Source organism: Myxine glutinosa, chromosome 10, assembly GCF_964187855.1.
Source record: "Myxine glutinosa chromosome 10, kmMyxGlut1.1, whole genome shotgun sequence".
Taxonomy (NCBI): domain Eukaryota; kingdom Metazoa; phylum Chordata; class Myxini; order Myxiniformes; family Myxinidae; genus Myxine; species Myxine glutinosa.
The window spans coordinates 82,884,922-82,904,863 of record NC_136270.1 but is presented as its reverse complement, the minus strand read 5'-3'; the positions used below and the strand labels follow the sequence as shown (position 1 = coordinate 82,904,863).

General features: G+C 45.1%; 1 protein-coding gene across 1 annotated transcript; it reads right to left on the bottom strand.

The window, feature by feature from the left end:
• Positions 1–10,128: 10,128 nt before the first annotated feature.
• Positions 10,129–11,148, bottom strand: LOC137433438 (melanocortin receptor 5-like). The gene has a single exon (XM_078786196.1). It carries the CDS (start codon positions 11,146–11,148, stop codon positions 10,129–10,131), a length of 1,020 nt encoding a protein of 339 aa, XP_078642322.1.
• Positions 11,149–19,942: the final 8,794 nt, after the last annotated feature.

The window sequence follows — 19,942 nt, the reverse complement described above, 5'->3', positions numbered from 1 at the left end:
ACCCATTAGAGCCGATCTTCCCCTTCATTCCCCCATTAAATGTCGTGCCCAGGTCCCCCGCACCACACGTAGACAATTATAGGACATCTTGCTAGTTATTCTTAATCTATGTCAGTTAAGGACTTGTTTCCATTAATTATGACTCTTCGTTGCACCAGAATGTGATGATATGGCACCAGTAGGAGTTTAGGACCTTCCCATACCTCCCCGCATCTCTTCCCATCATCTCAAGCTCCAACAACAACCACAACAACAGCGGCTTTGCGTCCTCACTCCGGCTCGGTTGGCCGCCATTGAACATGTGCTCGACGGGGTTACCCAGAAGGGGGCTCCCTGTCGGCCCCTCGTCAAGGGCGGAGCCGGTAACCCCCGCACCCAATGAGAAGCCATGGGCCGATGCCATATGGGGCGGAGCTAACGAGCGAGGGCGTGACTCCCCGCCGGATATACGCGGCCCCGCGCCGGACGTGACGTGAGATGCGCCCCGAGCTTGGAAGGACAAGACGCCACCCTCCCGAGCGCTGAGCGACCTCCCCGGCATCTCCACCAAAGTCGCGACCCACGAGCGCTGAGCGACCTCCCCGCATCTGCTGGACACCACCGTACGCGATTCTGTCCCTGAGCCAGGTGCACCTGAGCCATCGACTGCCGCTTTCCTGGCCATCAAACCCCGTGTGAGTGAGCCTTGTCCCGTTTATCTGTGGTCTGTCTAGGGTTAATATAAGAGTGTGTTTAAGTGCCCACCTTCCTATGTTTCCCTCTTGTCCTTGTAATCTAACCTTTTTCCGTACGAATATACTTGAGAACTGAACCCCTGGTGTCGTATTGTGTCATTATAACCCAGCCGGGTGTCTTCTCTTTCCTATTGAGCCAGCGTAGCGCGATTAGTCAACATTCGGGCACAATCGGGTAACTTGTACGGATACGGCGGCCATCCCGCTCGGCCCACCATACCATCAAAGTCGTATCTGTAACAATTGGTGTCGAGGAGTGGAATTCGAACCCGGGACTAAATTAGTTAGGCCCAAATTTTGGGAGGGAAAATCGATTCGGAGCGCGTTTCCCGCGCGAAATTATAACGGCGAAATTTCAATTTGTTTTACGAAAATAAAAAAATAAAAACCGAATTTTGAAAGTCGCGCTATGGCGGATCAAGACGGCTGGGGTCCGGTAGGGGAGAGTGAAGCAGGGTCGGTCCAGGACCAAATTGAGGGACATGAGGGACATGAGGAGAGCGAAACAGCGGGGGTAGCAGACGCGCGAAATTGCGCCTCGCACATAGCTACGGCGGCCGCACCCGCTGCACAAGTGGGAGGGATGGCCCAGATGCAGGTCCTCATGGAGCAATTTATGGCGCAAATGCAGGCGTCCCTCAAACTGCAGAGTAACCAATTGGGGAACCGGATGGATGCTCAGAGTGAGCAAATGAGGGTTGATAGTGGGCGATTGGAGGGCCAAATGGGGGTAATGAGGGACGAAGCGAGGGGTACCGGTGAGAAGTTAGACAATAATTTTGAGGAGTTAGACAAGAAAATTGCGAAGTTAGACAATAATTTTGAGGAGTTAGACAACGGGATAAAAGAAGTAAAGAATGGGTTAACGGGGGTAGAAAATAGAATGGCTGCCCAGGAGAATCAGATAGAGGGAGTGAAAAATGGGTTAGAGGGGTTAGAAAACAGTATGGAAGGCAAATTGAGGGACATGAGGGACCAAGCGGAAAGGGAAGTTAAACAAATGGAGCAGCAGATAGAGGGGGTCAGAATGGGGGTAGAAACCAAACTGGATGCTCACAGGGAGGAAATGGAGCAGATGAGGGTGGCATCTGGGCAGGAGATGCAAGTGATGGGAGAGGAGATCAGAAGAGGAGTGAGTGAGGAGGTCGGAGGAGTGCGCGAGGAGGTGAGGCACTGTAAGGAGCGCATGGAGAAAGAGGTGAGAAAGGGGACTGTAAAATTGCAAGGTGGTATAGAGGAGTTGACGCTGGGAGTAGAACAACTGACAGTGGGACAAAAGGAGTTGGGGGACCAGGTAAAGAAGAACACAGCGGTAATAGAGGGTTTAAAATCGACACAGAAAGAGATGAAAAAGGACGTAGGGGTAATTAAAAAAGAGTGCCAGACGGTACATGAGGACCTGACGAGGAAAATGGACAAGGTGGTAGAGGTAATGGAGGTAAAAGAGCGGGAGGTGCGGGAGCACATAGAAAAAAATAAAGTGGAGTTAGAGGAAGAACTTAAAGGGGCGCACGAAGAGATGAAGGAGATGAAGCAAAAATTAGAAGAAGTGGAAGAAGGGGTGAGCGAAATTAAAAAGCGACGGAGAGAGGATAAGAAAGAGATAAAAGAGGAGATAAAAGAATTGGTCCAAAGTCTGTGTTTGGATCGTGATGATGTGCTCATTAACCGGATGAGGGATTCGCAGGTGATGGAGGAGAAGCGAAGAGGAAGAGGACCCGGTGTAAGTGGTGACCAATATGGTCGCGCGTATGATGCGCCAGGTGATTTAAGAGGCTTGGGGGTCGAGATAGACCCAGGTGTTCGTGAGAGGCCGTGGGTGAAGTGTGCGACAGGTCTGGTGTGCGAAAAAGGAGGTGTGCAAGAAAGTCCGACTCTGGGGTGTGTGACGGACAGGGGTGTGAGGAAAGAGTGCGCTGTCAGAAGTAAGGAAGAGTGTCCACCTGTGGTGAGTGTTACAGAGGGTGTGACGGGAGAGTGTGCGCAGGAGTGTGCGCGAGAAAGGTGTGTGACGGACAGGTGCATGAGGAAAGAGTGCGCTGTCAGAAGTAAGGAAGAGTGTCCACCTGTGGTGAGTGTTACAGAGGGTGTAACGGGAGAGTGTGCGCGAGAAAGGTGTGTGACGGACGGGTGCATGGGGAAAGAGTGTGCTGTCAAGAGTAAGGGTGAGTGCGTTGTCACGAGTGGAGGTGAAAGTAGTGAGAGTGACATGGAGCGTGAGTTAGTTGTGACAGGTGAGCGAGGATGTACACCTGGGATGGAAGGATGCACACCTGGAATGGTAGAGCGTGAGTGGGAATGCACGCTGGAGTTGGTGGTGAGGCACGTGGTTGGGTGTGCGAATGAGGGCACACCTGTGATTGTCACAGAGGAGGTGACCGAGGAGGGGGCGCGAAGCGGTGTATTGGTGAGGTGTGCGACCAACGAATGTGTGCCAAAGTGTTCGGTGGTCAGGTGTGTGACCAAGGCTGTGAGTGGAATGGGTGTGCCTGGGTGTGTAAGGAACGGTACAAGGAGCATGGAAACGGCTGGAGGTGTGAGCAAGGAACGGGCTGCGGGATGTAAGCATGCAGGTGAAGCATCGACGTTAGACGGGATAGAGTTTAGAACGACTTATAGCCGAATCGGGCCCTCGGTGCGTGCTGGGCCTCGCTTTGAACGGCCGCGTCCGTGCTCCACTAGGCGGAGCGGGCGGCTGGATAGGAAGGGTCGTCATGGCGACCACTTTTTGGTGAGACGTGCCGGCAGGTCGAGATCGGGACATTGGATGGCTCCACGCCGAGGTGATGCGTGGGATCTCGGCCCGGGTAAGCCCCCGTCCCTGCACCGAGTGCCGGACGCATCCAGCCGCTGGCACAAAACAACCAGCATCCATTGCTTGGCTTTACGAAGCCGGGCTTTGGACAGGGATTGGCGCACCGAGAGGTATTAGTGAGTCGACTGGGTGATGAGGTTAGTGTTTTGGACCCAAAATTAGAGAAAAACAAAATTTGATGATTGGCAAGGGATTGGCAGTAGTGATTGGCAGATGATGGGCAGATGATGGGTAGTGATTGGCAAATTTTTGAATTGTTGAAATTTGACGTGCAAAATTGATAGTGAGAGACCCCCGATGTGGTGGGATGGCAAATCCACCATCCTTCCAATGGGGGCAAAGGAGCAATAGATTATGGGGTGTATGGCAGTGAAAACTAGCCCGGGTGGGTTAGGATATATCAATAGGGCCCTAGGAGATTGACATTAGGTAACGTTAAGTTTAGTTAGTGACTGATACCTGTAGTGGGGACGCAGGTAGATTAGTGTGGATGATAATGACGTGGGAGCGCAATAGTTTAAAGGGACGACTGGGAAGCGCAAGTTTCAGAAGGGAGTAGTTAGCTGAGATGATGCCGTGTGTGTGTGAGAATTGAACAGGTGTGATTGCACAGGTGTGCAACTGGACAGGTGTGTGGAGCAGTGTATGAGTAGTGAGTGTGTGGATCAGCGCGAATGCGCTTGGGGAGAGAAGGGTGCAGGTGGCACCAGGTGTGAGAGCACAGGTGTGCAAGTACAGGTGTGTGGAGAGAGTTGGAGTAAGTGGTACGGAGTGGTGTGCATGGTGCGAAGGTGTGGATGGGGGAAGAGTGGACCCCTATCACGGATACCCGGGGCGGGTAGTGTAAGTGTTAGGTAGAGGGTACAGGAAAATTGTGGTTGGATATTGGCATTTGTGGTGCGGTTGCAGAATGGTGTTGTGAATGGGTGCATTAGTGTTGTGGAAATGGCTGGGCGTGTAGCCTGTTAGTGTGTGTAGTTGGTTGGGCACTCCACCACTGTGAGGATGTCGGCCAGGTGAGGCCGCAGGTGGGCTCTGGGAGCCGGTAGTTGTGAGTGGGTGCCTGAGGATCCCGGGTGTGGATCGGGCAGCCCAGTGCCAGAGAGGGCACGGAGTGGGGAGAGAGCCAGAGGGCCTTCCCCTGGTAGTTAGGTTAGGGTAAGGAGCAGGTAAGCTCGGAGGCAACTGCAGTGGTGGAGGTGTGCAGGTGGGTAGACCCACTGGGAGAGGTACACGTCGCAGCCCAGAAATTGTACGAGGGCACCGGGAGATGAATCGGGGGAGTGAGACCCCAAATTGAAGAGCACCACAGTTTGGCCAATGGGAATTGGTTTTTAGAACCCATAGTGTAAGAGGGCCAATGGTTTGGCCGGAGAGAGACCCCGGGTAGTGTAAAGTTGTTAAAGTCATTTAGGAAATAGTTAGGATTGAAGAACCTGTCGCACCATACGCAGCCACTTACCTGTGGTGATGATGATGACTCCACACCTGTGTTTTCTTTGTTTGTGTTGCAGGAGATGAATCGCTGTGTGGATTTGTGAGACGCATCACGACGTGGATGAGACATTGGGGTGATTCCATCTCTCCCTCCCTAGGAGGGACTGATGATGAATTGGTGATGGCAAATTTTGATGTTGAGTTGGAGATGGCAAATTTTGATGAGAGTTGAAAATGGCAAATTTGATTGGTTAGGAGGGAGAGAAGACGAATTTGGTATATGGGAGGAACGGGGAAGACAGTAGGGATGTTTGTTGATTTGTAAAGTAGATGTTTATGGGTAGTGTTGTGTTTTGTTGATACAGTAAGGGGTAAGGGAGGGGCCATGTAGGTTACCTGGTGGGGGGGGCGTACGGTAGGAACGTACCTGTCTCACCTGGTTCCCATGTGCCCCCAGTGTGCATCACCTTGCATTGCGTGCACTTTTGCGCCCTTACCACCTTGCTCACTTGTCTTGTTTTTGTCTCCCACCTCCGAGGATCTGGCTTTGGGGTAGAGAGAGAGGAGAGAGAGGTGCTGGCGACGCAGTTGTGGGCCTGCACTTTCGCTGTTCGCTGCCTGGATCGGTACACCATATGGACCGCAATGTTTGTGGCCACCCACAATGGACCGCAGTTCGTTTGCGGCCAAGCACCACCCGGGGATGGACCTATGGGTCAACGTGGCACCTATGCCATACAGGTGAACCACTTTTAAGTAACACCAAGTGCACCACAAGAAGAGCAAGAGACACCTGCAGGGTTAGGGGTTGTTGAAGTTATTTTTATTCCAATGAACAATGGTGACTGCACCGATTGGTGGTGGGGTGGTGCTTTTGATGCGCGGGAAGGGTGCTCTGCACGTTATTAAAGGCCGTCGGCCACAGAGCACTCGTGGGTTGGTGTATCGATGTTGGCAAGCGCGCTCTCTCTATGCATAACATCTGCATGTGTTCCTCCAAAAACAGGTCCTGGATCGTAGTGTAAATAGCAGCGTAGTCTTGTAAATAATGCTCCCTACCGGCTGTATGTTTAGTTTGAGAATTCTTTCCGGATTCGGTTATCCTGTGGGTGTGTTTCTGTGAGGAGAAGGGTGCAACGTCGCAGGGGGACATATTTACTCATTTGTGAATATCTATAAAACTGTCGCACTCAGGGTAGAGTTAATAGTAGAGGGAACTACATTGCGTGCCACACTAAAGTAGGTAAAAATTTATCGGGTCGGGACGCCCCGAGGGTAGAGAAGGGTGCAATGTTGCGAATATGGAATTTGACCTCCATATCCGCTTGTAAATATTCCCCTATCTTCTCCGATACTCCCCAACTCTCCCCTTACCCCATTCCCTAGTCCCATTGTCTGTAAACAACACCCATTAGAGCCGATCTTCCCCTTCATTCCCCCATTAAATGTCGTGCCCAGGTCCCCCGCACCACACGTAGACAATTATAGGACATCTTGCTAGTTATTCTTAATCTATGTCAGTTAAGGACTTGTTTCCATTAATTATGACTCTTCGTTGCACCAGAATGTGATGATATGGCACCAGTAGGAGTTTAGGACCTTCCCATACCTCCCCGCATCTCTTCCCATCATCTCAAGCTCCAACAACAACCACAACAACAGCGGCTTTGCGTCCTCACTCCGGCTCGGTTGGCCGCCATTGAACATGTGCTCGACGGGGTTACCCAGAAGGGGGCTCCCTGTCGGCCCCTCGTCAAGGGCGGAGCCGGTAACCCCCGCACCCAATGAGAAGCCATGGGCCGATGCCATATGGGGCGGAGCTAACGAGCGAGGGCGTGACTCCCCGCCGGATATACGCGGCCCCGCGCCGGACGTGACGTGAGATGCGCCCCGAGCTTGGAAGGACAAGACGCCACCCTCCCGAGCGCTGAGCGACCTCCCCGGCATCTCCACCAAAGTCGCGACCCACGAGCGCTGAGCGACCTCCCCGCATCTGCTGGACACCACCGTACGCGATTCTGTCCCTGAGCCAGGTGCACCTGAGCCATCGACTGCCGCTTTCCTGGCCATCAAACCCCGTGTGAGTGAGCCTTGTCCCGTTTATCTGTGGTCTGTCTAGGGTTAATATAAGAGTGTGTTTAAGTGCCCACCTTCCTATGTTTCCCTCTTGTCCTTGTAATCTAACCTTTTTCCGTACGAATATACTTGAGAACTGAACCCCTGGTGTCGTATTGTGTCATTATAACCCAGCCGGGTGTCTTCTCTTTCCTATTGAGCCAGCGTAGCGCGATTAGTCAACATTCGGGCACAATCGGGTAACTTGTACGGATACGGCGGCCATCCCGCTCGGCCCACCATACCATCAAAGTCGTATCTGTAACAATATACTTTAGATCTTAATCTTAGTATATATCTTAGTATATTCTTAGTATATCTTAGTATATATATCTTAGTATAATATCTTAGTATATCTTAGTATATATCTTAGTATAACTATAATCTTAGTATATTCTAAAAATGGCCTCTAAAGGTGGTTATTTTATTTTATATATTCTAACGACTGACTCACTGATTGACTGATAGACTGACTGATTGATATTAATGTTTGGTACCTTCCGGATGTCGTAGAAAGGTGAAATTTGGCATGCCAATGGACATCGAAGGCGGTACACTGGGAAAAGTCACACAATCGTTGCAAAGGGAAAAATAATGATAATTTATGTAAAATAAATAGCACCGCAAAGCGGACGTAACCCCTCAGCCCATGCATGGTGGAAACCACTTTCAAGATGGCTGCCGTGGCGGCCATATTGAAAATCGCAGCGCGCCCATTTTCGAAAGGAACCTTCCTCTACTCAACCCCAACACACACTGCAAAAATGGATTTAATCGGACAAGCCGTTCTGCTTGAAATTGACGGAAACCAATTTCAAGATGACTACCGTGGCGGCCATATTGAAAATCGCAGCGCGCCCATGAACCTTCATCTACTCAACCCAACACACACTGCAAAAATGGATTTAATCGGACAAGCCGTTCTGCTCGAAATTGATGGAAACCAATTTCAAGATGACTACCGTGGCGGCCATATTGAAAATCGCAGCGCGCCCATTTTCGAAAGGCACCTTCCTCTACTCAACCCCAAAACACACTGCAAACATGGATTTAATCGGACAAGCCGTTCTGCTCGAAATTGACGGAAACCAATTTCAAGATGACTACCGTGGCGGCCATATTGAAAATCGCAGCGCGCCCATTTTCGAAGGGAACCTTCCTCTACCCAACCCCAACACACACTGCAAAAATGGATTTCATCGGACAAGCCGTTCTCCTTGAAATTGACGGAAACCAAAAGTTGACGGACGCCCGGACGACGCCCGTGACGACAATACCCCTTAGCCCAATTTGGGCTGAGGGGTGATAAAAACCGTAAACGCGTCCATTAAAAAAAAAAAATCTCAATTGATATCCAGCATTTGAAAATTGGAATTTATATAACTGTAAAATGTGAAATAAAAACCTCAATGAAAATGCACGTTAAAAAAACGTAAACACGTCCGTAAACAAAAAACTAAAACAAAACCTTCATTGATATATAGCATTTGAAAATTTTAACTTGTATAACTGTAAACTGTGAAATAAAAACCCCAATGAAAATTTTCATTACTAGGGCATGCCCGTACTATATATATGCCCGTACTATATATCTATCTAAAATTATATCCCCCCCCCCTCTATTTACATGAAATGGTTTGGTTCATTCGCAACGCCAAAGCGAACGGCGAACGGCTTGCGAGTACAGTGACAATCCCCCCCCTCTATTTACATGAATGGTTTGGTCCATTCGCAACGACCACAGAACCCCCCCCTCATGCAATGGTTTGGTCCAAAGCGAACGGCTTCCGGAGTTTGGTAAAGCAATCGCCATCGCGTGCACAAACGCGCAGGAAAGCGAATGAATCGCAAATTCGTTTTTATTAGTGATACGAATTGAATTGGGAGAAATTGGGAGATGAATGAATTGGGAGAAATAATGCGCATAAGAAATCGAATTACGTACCGTAATGGCGGTCAGCTCGTAACGCGCTCAGCTCCGCTCGTCTCACATCGGCCACGCCTACGCAACAAAGCGTTCTGTGATTGGATGCCGGAAAGCGTGCTGCCGGACAGTCGTCACTGTCCGGAAGTTCGCAAATCGCAGTTAGGATGAATCGTTTTAATTTAATCGCAGTTTGAATTCGTTTTAAAACATAGTTTAACGGCAACATAGTTTTCCAACGTGAAATAAATGAATACGCTGTCAAATGTGCCGTCCGAGGCAGAGTCTGATCGCCACGTTCGGCACACGTGATAGCTCGCTGCTCTCTGATTGGTTGAAGCGTTTTTTGGACATAGCTCGGTAGGTACTTGTCCGATTAATTACAAACCTTGAAAAGGCACATCCTCGGGTCCCCAGCAATATACCTGGCAAGTTTCAAGTATATCGGACCCGTGGTTGTCGAGAAACAGCGGTCACAGACACACAGACACACAGACACACAGACACACAGACACACAGACAGACACACAGAGATTGCTGGAATTATAGATAGATTAAAAAAAGCAGGAAGTTGGTGATGCTTGCCTATAATCATAAAGCTTATATTTATTATGTACCTACGCATGAAGAACGGTTAATTATTGCTTACAATGTGTAAGCATACCCCACTAGTATAACAACCATTTGCAAAAAGTACCCCTCATGCAATGTGGAGTCAAATAAGGCTGAACCCAAAGCCTTCGGTTTGAAGCATATATTGTTTTGCTGATGAGGTTATGAAAGTAAATGGGCCTGAGATGACCACTCATTTTGGTCTTCGGGCTAGTACGCATGCGCATATTGTTTTGCTGATGAAGTTATGAAAGTAAATGGGCCTGAGATGACCACTCATTTTGGTCTTCGGGCTAGTACGCATGCGCATATTGTTTTGATAACATTTTCATGGTTAAATTTTAAACTAAAGTACATGTGTTTGTTTAACTTTGTCTAATGTTTTTATTTCTTGTTTCCAAAGGTGTTTCTGAATTGAAAAACATGTCAGTCTTATTAAGGCCTAAATGCCGACTTGCACATTTATCCATAAAGAGGTGTTATTCTTCTCATTATTTTTTTTTTGGAGGAATCCCTTTCTCACAACACAACCTCGTCTTACTGTTTTGCCAACAATCCAGTCCCAATGGTGAACAAAGTAAATCGCGGATTGTTCGTCTCAATTCGCAGCTCCGAAAAGCATAAATGACTGGATCGGCCATAGCGTTACACATGATAAGCAAAAGGTATATGTTGAAATGCGACATATAACACCTGCAGTATGGGCTGCGGGGGCAAATTATAATTAGCAAAAGGTGTAGAAAAAATGGTGCCCAACAGGTCACAAACACTCCCAGCAGCAATGTCAGTGTGACGACTCCTCGCATGTTGCTCTTCCGCAGAGAACCTGGGGATGTTGAATCTGAAGGCTGGCCCACAGATGCGGAAATCTGGCGTGTGTGCCGCCGTGCCAACAGGAACAAGCGTGCGTACAGAGATGCCATAAGTACAAGCATGATGCTGAACACGGCGATGAGACAAATGAGAACAGCACGACTGTCTGAGAAGAGGATGAAGACGATACCGCAAGAAAAACAGGTGAACCACGTGACGCCCACGAGGAGTCCAGCACGGCAAACCGTCACTATCTGGTGGTAACGCAACGCATAGAAAATAGACACATATCGCTCGACAGCAATAGCTAGCAAACTGCACATGGAGGCAATGACCGAGGTGCAGATGAGTGTGTCGAGGATATTGTCCATCTGCTCAAGTGTGCCGTCACTGATGTCCAGGCTCCCTCTTTCCACCATTGCAAGGACAATCGTCTCGCAGGTGTTGGAGAGGCTGACCAAGAGATCCGCAACCGCCAGGCTGCACAGGAAAATGTACATCGGTGAGTGCAGGTTTCTGTTTCGCAAGATGGCGGTGATGACAAGAAGATTCTCCAATAGTCCAGTGATGCCGAGAACTAGAAACACTTCGATAGCGATGTGAAGTTGCTCACAGACGACCGCCTCCAGGTTGAAATTTGCCACTGAACTGGTATTCTTCATCACGGCCTTAGTGCCAAACGCCTTCGTGACATTCATTTTCATTACACTTTCCATTGTTTGTGACTGGAGGGCAGATGTTGTGTAAAGTTAAATAGCTTTTTCAAACTTTTGTTTAATAAAAAAATAACTCAAGGTGAAGCTTCAGATACTTGTATAAGGAGTACTGAGAGAAGGCCTAAGAGAGAGAGAGAGAGAGAGAGAGAGAGAGAGTAAATTGCAACTCATCTGAAGGAGAGGATTGCAAATGTGAGCGGCAGAGAGACAGCAGGTGCTGCAATCTTTAGGTAAATGCAGAGAGAGAGTAATGGTTGTCACCACCACCTACCCTCCATGCCCCGTTCCTCATCCTCACCACCCTCAACTTGAGAGTTGGGTTGACCCAGTGATCACAGGCACTAGGCCCCTCTCTCTTTCGAAGTCTTCAGTTGATCCAGTCTTTGATGTCTGTAAAATAAATCCAGACATAGAGACACATTCATTACACCTTTAGCATGTAAGTTTTAAAAACACAGCTGTATTTACTAAACGGTCTTACCTGTTCTTCAACCTGTTCTCAACAGCAGTAGTGATGAGAAAACGATATTTTGTAAAAAAAAAAAAAAAAAAAAAATTCTTTAAAATGAATGTTGAAGATCAAAATGCAGTGAGTTAAAATGAACTTACCTATTAGGTACTCGAGGTGTATTTTATGTAGTAAGGACATGTACTCCTAATCATTCAGTAACCTCTGCCGAATCCAATTTACATAAGAAAATAAAACATTGTGGTCAACAATGTGCTCGACGTTTATATTCACGTGCACCGTTTTTCCTTCCAAATTTGGAGCCGATGGAAGATCACGTGATCCAAGGTGGCGATCGAATAATGAAGGTGCGACCTGATGGCATGTGTATTTATTATAGTGACGTTTACGAATGAGTGTTTGTGAGCTTGAGAAAAGTTGAAGACCATTCGATGCTTCGGTGGCAGCTATTGTTGCTGGTATGTAGGAGGTGTGTAGGAGACGAGCACATAGCAACGGCCAGTGTGGAAGCAGGTCATTTGAATGGTTAAGTTGGCTGGCTTGAGATATTAGGGTCCTGAGTTTGAGCCCCTGTCCATTGGGTTGTTGAATTAACACCATTGGGTTGACTCAGCCTGTCATCCTTCCCAGGATCGGCAAAATGAGTACCAGCTGACTGGTACAGAGGTGAGGGGGGCACTGCATCAGCAGCACAGCCATGCTCTCAGAAAATTATGCAACCGAGCAGCCACATGCTTTAGAAATTTGGCCTATGTTGATGTTTTGACCTTTAGACCTCAAAAATAATTGGTGCTTGATTTCAGTGACCTGATATTTAATTCCTCTTTACATTTCAAGTCAAACGCATGAAAATTTAGGATTTTAGAAATTGGACAAAGTTGTTGACCTTTGGCCTATGTTGACCTTTTGACCTCAAGATCAATAGGCTTCTTCCTTATGACCAACTCTACCATTTGGCAAAGTTTCGTGAAGATCGGTTTAAAATTGTCACCTGTAGGCGATTGACATACAAAGTACAAACAGACAGAATAACGCTCAAGGCCAACCAATAAAATCTTCGCTTTTGCAATTAACAAACAGACAGACAGAGGTGAAAACATATCCTACATCCACCTTTGGTGGTAGAGATATATAACAAAGCAGTGAAGAGGTCAGTAAATATGGATAAGTGATACTCCATTGAGGAATTAGCAGAATAGGCACAAATAGTACCGTAGTCGAGAGAGGTATGTGACGATGGTACTGTATATCGAAAGGACATCAGATCGAAGGATGAGAGAGAAACCAATGAAAGGTAAACAAGAATATATCCTCAGATCAGAGAAAGTACAGATGGAACAGTGGGCTGAGCACTTTTAAACAGAGGGAGAACAAATTGTTTATATTGCAGGAATAGCAAGAACAGATTTACATATAGGTACTGGTCTTATCAAAGACGACGAAGTTAGGGAAGCCATGACGATTTTAAAGAATAGAAAACTATGAGGAGAACATTCATCAGAAAGCTCGTGCTCTTTCACGAGCCTCGATTCAGTATAAAAAAAAAAAAAATGATAACAAGCATAAACAGTGCCATGGATACAACTGCAGTGTGATCTGTAATGGAAGGAAACCACTAAAATTTGAAGTCACAGCAAGGATGTCTGACTTTTGTTGTGACTGTCTCCACCATTGTTTCTACTTGTGTTGGACCGGGTATTAAGGAGGACTACAGAACATGGTAGATATATATGGAATAGACTGGGGTCGAGGTAACCATCCGGAGGAGCTCAGCTTTGTGAAATGAAATACGTTTGATATCTGACACCAAGCAAGCGGACAACACAGTAAGCAAGAGAAAGTAAATATAGGCTTCAGCAGTGCGAGTATGCTATGACAGTAGAGCTGACAATGAACACCAACGAGACAGACAGCATGAGGCCTATAACAAAGGATTGTACGTACGGTACATCAGACACCAATGCTGTCATGTGCATTGACTTGTCCACATGAAATGTCGACAAGTTTACTTATCTAGAGTCCATAGTCACTGTAACAGGAAAATGGGGGAGTGGGAGGGGTGAGAAGGTGGGCCATTGTAAAGTACTCCGCATGGGGAATAACATATTGTTGCGCGATTGCCCCTCGGTTAAGACCAGGAGATCACGGATGGACTCGAGCTTACTTGGAGACATTTCCCAATTGATGGTGGACCAATACACGAGCCGGGATAATGGGGAAAAATGCCGTGGCTTACCTTTTCGTCCCCGACGATATCTTCTCCCTGCAAATTATTAACTTCACACGAACACGGAATTATGTACAACAATAAATAGTTATTACGGAACCCGAGAACAAGGAAACGCGAAGGAAGAAACTAAATTCTAAATTGGGACGTCCCCACACCAGATTTCAAATGCAAGACAAATGGGAGAATAATAAAATTAATGTCTCGTCGTGTGGTGGAATGTGGTGCATCCTATCTGTCTCTGTCATCCAGGCCCCAAGCTCGCGTCCAGACGTGACTCCGGTTGGCGCGAACTGCTCGGGGGTTGGCGCGAACACCCCTCGACGCGCCCGCGCGATCGCACATCAGCGCTCCAACTGCAAGCCTCGCTCGTCGTTCGTATGCAAACGCAGGGGAAGAGAATCGTCAGCGCTGGTCTCTCCACCAAAGTTCAAAGGCAAGAACAGGTCAACAGTCCAAAGACAAGAACAGGTCCAGCACGAAGAGACAGTCAAGGGAAGGCAAGAGCCAAAGGGAAGAGCTGGGCAGGAAGGAACCAGGAACGAGAAGGGCAAAATGTCCGCTTGCCCGTAGTTATACCGCCGGGCTTTGACATCACCGGTGCTTCTCCTCCAATCAGCACGTCGCTTGTTGCGTCCTCCTGCGCACCCTCCACACCGACTGGCCGAATGTTCGCGCCTTCCGCACTGATTGGCCGAGGTGTCATCAGCCGGTGGCCAATCAGTATGCCGCTCCTTTACCTTCCTTACCCCCAATCACAGGGAAGCTTTTTGTCCCTTCCCCGACCAATCACACATTCTCCTGGGCTTGGCTATTGCTTGCCTTGCACGATGTTTGTCGCCATGGTGGCGTACTGCGCGGCCGCTGCCTGTTGGTTTTTCTGGTCAGTCATTGTAAAGGAGGGGATTTAATTAATGTGTGCACTAAGGGCCTATCTAATGTATAAGAGTGCGTTGCCATAAGGGACACAGGTATGTTCACAGAGGGAACGACACACAATGGAGTTAGCATATTCCCGACAACTACTTAACATGCCCTGCCCCCTCGTGGCGGGGACGAAGATACGCACTTATTCTGACATACGGGCTACAGGTCCTCTACTTATTTACATCGAGGTGGTTCTAACTACCCACGACAGATGAGGCATGATACCTACACAGATCTACCTAGATCTAGACATTCCCCTCTACCCCAAATTCATAACAATATTGTCGCGTCCCCGGGGTTACGACCCTTGGGTGACGGATGACCGAAACGAGCTTTAACTCTGAAGAGTACGTCGAACCTTGGCGGGATCATCTTTTTGTGTGCGTGAGAAAGCCCGAAGCCTTACCTGATCGGGAACACATGGGGTTATTATTCTCGACCCACAAACACAAATTGTGGACAAGCAAAATCCACAATACAAGAAGGAAATGCCAAATATAAAGGATTTAATGAAAATGAATGCAAGGATAATAAAAACGAAATAAATGGTGATGTAAAACTATAATTCCTAATCGAGACATCTCCTCTCAGACCTGTAAACAAACAAGGGAAAGATTAAATAAAAATAAATGATGTTTCTGCCGGCCGGCACCTAACTCTGGTCTCAACGAAGGGGCTTGGCGTTCATCGCCTCCAAACCACCGCGCGGGAAGCACACCAACAAATGGTGCCAAAAACGCCCAGGCTTGAACAGGCAGCCAACCGGTCCTTCCTCGCTTCCACCGCCAAGCGAGACGTGGCTCTCTCCTCTGCCGAAAAGCACCACTGTCAACAACACCCCCTCCTCCGATGTTGCAAAACTTCCAAAGCTCTGACACGTCTCCTCACCAGGGCATGCAAGACACAGCACCCACTCGAGCCGAGAGCCAGAACGAGAGAGAGAGAGAGAGAGAGAGAGAGGGAGAGAGAGAGAGAGAGAGAGCGAGATTACGGATTCTTCCTCTTCTCGAACCTTCCAGCTCTCTGATGTCATATGACCAATCCTGTCGGCGGGGGGCGGAGTCTAATCGTCGGTTCGGGAATGTTCGGCTGGGTGGGGTTCCTTTGCCGATCGGCAAATGCTGTTTCTGTAGGCCCTGGTGGCGTGGTTGGCTAATGGAGCCCATTGCCTGGCCGGCTGAGTTTTATAAGAACATTTGGGAAAAATCACAGGGAGGCACTACATACTGGGGATTATTAACCATATACCCTTTAATTAATTAGCACAAAACCACCATCCTTATGGCGACATGCAAACACTTAACCTGAACATTTACCCTGCTTTGTACATTCAGATGGCTTCCTCTTCTTCACGTCACACGGTCCATACTAAAACCTACACATTCTGAACTTTCCTATGAGGTATTTCATGCCTACCCCCACAAATGTAACAATATGTTAATGATGATATCATAGGTGCCTTCATTATGATGTCATAAATCGAGAAGTAGAACGCTGATCCCATCAATATGAAATTTGAGCATGATCTAGGGATAAATTGGTTGAGAAAAAAAAATTGATGACATAATCGGTCACATGGTTCGGCAGCCATATTGTTACGTTTCTCCATTCAGCAGATCCAAGCCCAGCTACACCATTGTTAGACTATCAGTCTTGTTTTGAGCGGTGAAGCAGCTTCAATATTTGGCTATGTCCATCCGTCTGTCAAAAATGAAGAAGAAAAATTGTTCTAACCAACTGCGTGTAATTCTAAAGGGTAATTCTATTGGGTACCAAAGGGTGATTCTAAAGGTTAATTCTAGAGGGTTCTAAACTCAAAAGGGTAATTCAAAACGGTTATAAAGGGTAATTCTAAAGGGTTGTAAAGGGTAATTCTGAAGGGTTTGAAACGGTAATTCTAGTGGGTTCTAAACGGTATTTCTAAAGGGTTCTAAGGAGAAATTTTAGTGGGTTCGAAAGGGTAATTCTAAAGGGTTGTAAAAGTTAATTCCAAAGGGATCTAAAGGGTATTTCTAATGGGTTCTAAAGTGTATTTCGAAATGGTTCTTAAGAGTAATTCTAATGGGTTCTAAGGGGTAATTATAAAGGGTAATTACAAGGGGTATTTCTAAGGGTATTCTGAAGGGTTCTAAAGGGTAATTCTAATGGTTTATAAAGGGTAATTCAAAAGAGTAATTATAATGGGTTATAAAGGGTAATTCTAAAGAGTAATTATAATGTGTTCTGAAGGGTAATTCTAATGGGTTCTAAAGGGTAATTATAATGAGTTATAAAGGGTAATTCTAATGAGTTATAAAGGGTAATTATAAAGGATAATTCTCACGTGTTCTGATGAGTAATTATAATGGGTTCTAAAGGGTAATTCTAAAGGGTAATTCTAATGAGTTATAAAGGGTAATTCTAATGAGTTATAAAGGGTAATTCTAGAGGGTTCCAAAGGGTTATTATAATGGGTTATACAGTGATTCTAATGGGTTCTAAAGGGTAGTTCTAAAGCATAATTCTAGAGGGTTCTAAAGGGTTATTATAATGGGTTACACAGGGTGATTTTAATAGGTTCTAAAGGGTAGTTCTAAAGCGTAATTCTAGAAGGTTCTAAAGGGTTATTATAATGGGTTCTAAAGGGTAATTATTAAGGTTTATAAAGGTTAATTTGAATGGGTTCTAAAGGGTAATTCCAATGGGTTCTAAAGGGTAATTCTTAAGGGTTCTAAAGGTTAATTCGAATGTATTCTAAAGGGTAATTCTAATCCGTTATAAAGGGTAATTCTAATCAGTTCTAAAGGGTAATTCTAATCGGTTATAAAGGGTAATTCTAATCAGTTCTAAAGGGCAATTCTAATCAGTTCTAAAGGGTAATTCTAATCAGTTCTAAAGGGTAATTCTAATCAGTTCTAAAGGGCAATTCTAATCAGTTCTAAAGGGTAATTCTAATCAGTTCTAAAGGGTAATTCTAATCAGTTCCAAAGGGTAATTCTAATCAGTTCTAAAGGGTAATTCTAATCAGTTCTAAAGGGTAATTCTAATCAGTTCTAAAGGGTAATTCTAATCAGTTCTAAAGGGTAATTCTAATCAGTTCTAAAGGGTAATTCTAATCAGTTCTAAAGGGTAATTCTAATCAGTTCCAAAGGGTAATTCTAATCAGTTCTAAAGGGTAATTCTAATCAGTTCTAAAGGGTAATTATTAAGGTTTATAAAGGTTAATTTGAATGGGTTATAAAGGTTAATTTGAATGGGTTCTAAAGGGTAATTCTTAAGGGTTCTAAAGGTTAATTCGAATGTATTCTAAAGGGTAATTCTAATCCGTTATAAAGGGTAATTCTAATCAGTTCTAAAGGGTAATTCTAATCGGTTATAAAGGGTAATTCTAATCAGTTCTAAAGGGCAATTCTAATCAGTTCTAAAGGGTAATTCTAATCAGTTCTAAAGGGTAATTCTAATCAGTTCTAAAGGGTAATTCTAATCAGTTCTAAAGGGTAATTCTAATCGGTTATAAAGGGTAATTCTAATCAGTTCTGAAGGGTAATTCTAATCGGTTATAAAGGGTAATTCTAATCAGTTCTGAAGGGTAATTCTAATCAGTTCTAAAGGGTAATTCTAATCAGTTCTAAAGGGTAATTCTAATCGGTTATAAAGGGTAATTCTAATCAGTTCTGAAGGGTAATTCTAATCGGTTATAAAGGGTAATTCTAATCAGTTATAAAGGGTAATTCTAATCAGTTCTGAAGGGTAATTCTAATCAGTTCCAAAGGGTAATTCTAATCAGTTCTAAAGGGTAATTCTAATCAGTTCCAAAGGGTAATTCTAATCAGTTCTAAAGGGTAATTCTAATCAGTTCTAAAGGGTAATTCTAATCAGTTCTAAAGGGTAATTCTAATCGGTTATAAAGGGTAATTCTAATCAGTTCTAAAGGGTAATTCTAATCAGTTCTAAAGGGTAATTCTAATCAGTTCTAAAGGGTAATTCTAATCAGTTCCAAAGGGTAATTCTAATCAGTTCTAAAGGGTAATTCTAATCAGTTCTAAAGGGTAATTCTAATCAGTTCTAAAGGGTACTTCTCATAAGTTCAAAGGGGTAATTCTAAAGAGTAATTTTAAATGGTAATTGTAATGGGTACTAACTACTAAAGGGTAATTGTAATGGGTAATTATAAAGGGTAATTATAATAAGTTCGAAAGAGTAATTCTAAATGGTACATGTGATGGGTAATTGTAATGGGTCCTAAGGGGTAATTCTAATGGGTAATTCTAAAGGGTAATTCTAATCAGTTCCAAAGGGTAATTCTAATCAGTTCTAAAGGGTAATTCTAATCAGTTCTGAAGGGTAATTCTAATCAGTTCTAAAGGGTAATTCCAATCAGTTATAAAGGGTAATTCTAATCAGTTCTAAAGGGTAATTCTAATCAGTTCTAAAGGGTAATTCTAATCAGTTCTAAAGGGTACTTCTCATAAGTTCAAAGGGGTAATTCTAAAGAGTAATTTTAAATGGTAATTGTAATGGGTACTAACTACTAAAGGGTAATTCTAATGGGTAATTATAAAGGGTAATTATAATAAGTTCGAAAGAGTAATTCTAAATGGTAAATGTGATGGGTAATTGTAATGGGTCCTAAGGGGTAATTCTAATGGGTAATTCTAAAGGGTAATTATAATAAGTTCTAAAGAGTAATTCTAAATGGTAATTGTAATGGGTAATTGTAATGGGTCCTAAGGGGTAATTCTAATGGGTAATTCTAAAGGGTAATTATAATAAGTTCTAAAGAGTAATTCTAAATGGTAATTGTAATGGGTAATTGTAATGGGTCCCAAGGGGTAATTCTAATGGGTAATTCTAAAGGGTAATTATAATAAGTTCTAAAGAGTAATTCTAAATGGTAATTGTAATGGGTAATTGTAATGGGTCCCAAGGGGTAATTCTAATGGGTAATTCTAAAGGGTAATTATAATAAGTTCCAAAGAGTAATTCTAAATGGTAATTCTAAAGGGTAATTTTAACGGATAATTCTCATGGGTTCTATGGGGTAATTCTAATGGGTAATTATAAAGGGGAATTCTAATAAGTTCAAAAGAGTAATTCTAAATGGCAATTGTAATGGGTACGAACTACTAAATGGTAATTCTAATGGGTAATTCTAAAGGGTAATTCTAAAGGGT

What these genes read in the sequence shown, in the direction of transcription:
- LOC137433438 (XM_078786196.1), bottom strand. Translation starts at nt 11,148, where the DNA reads ATGAATGTCACGAAGGCGTTTGGCACTAAGGCCGTGATGAAGAATACC.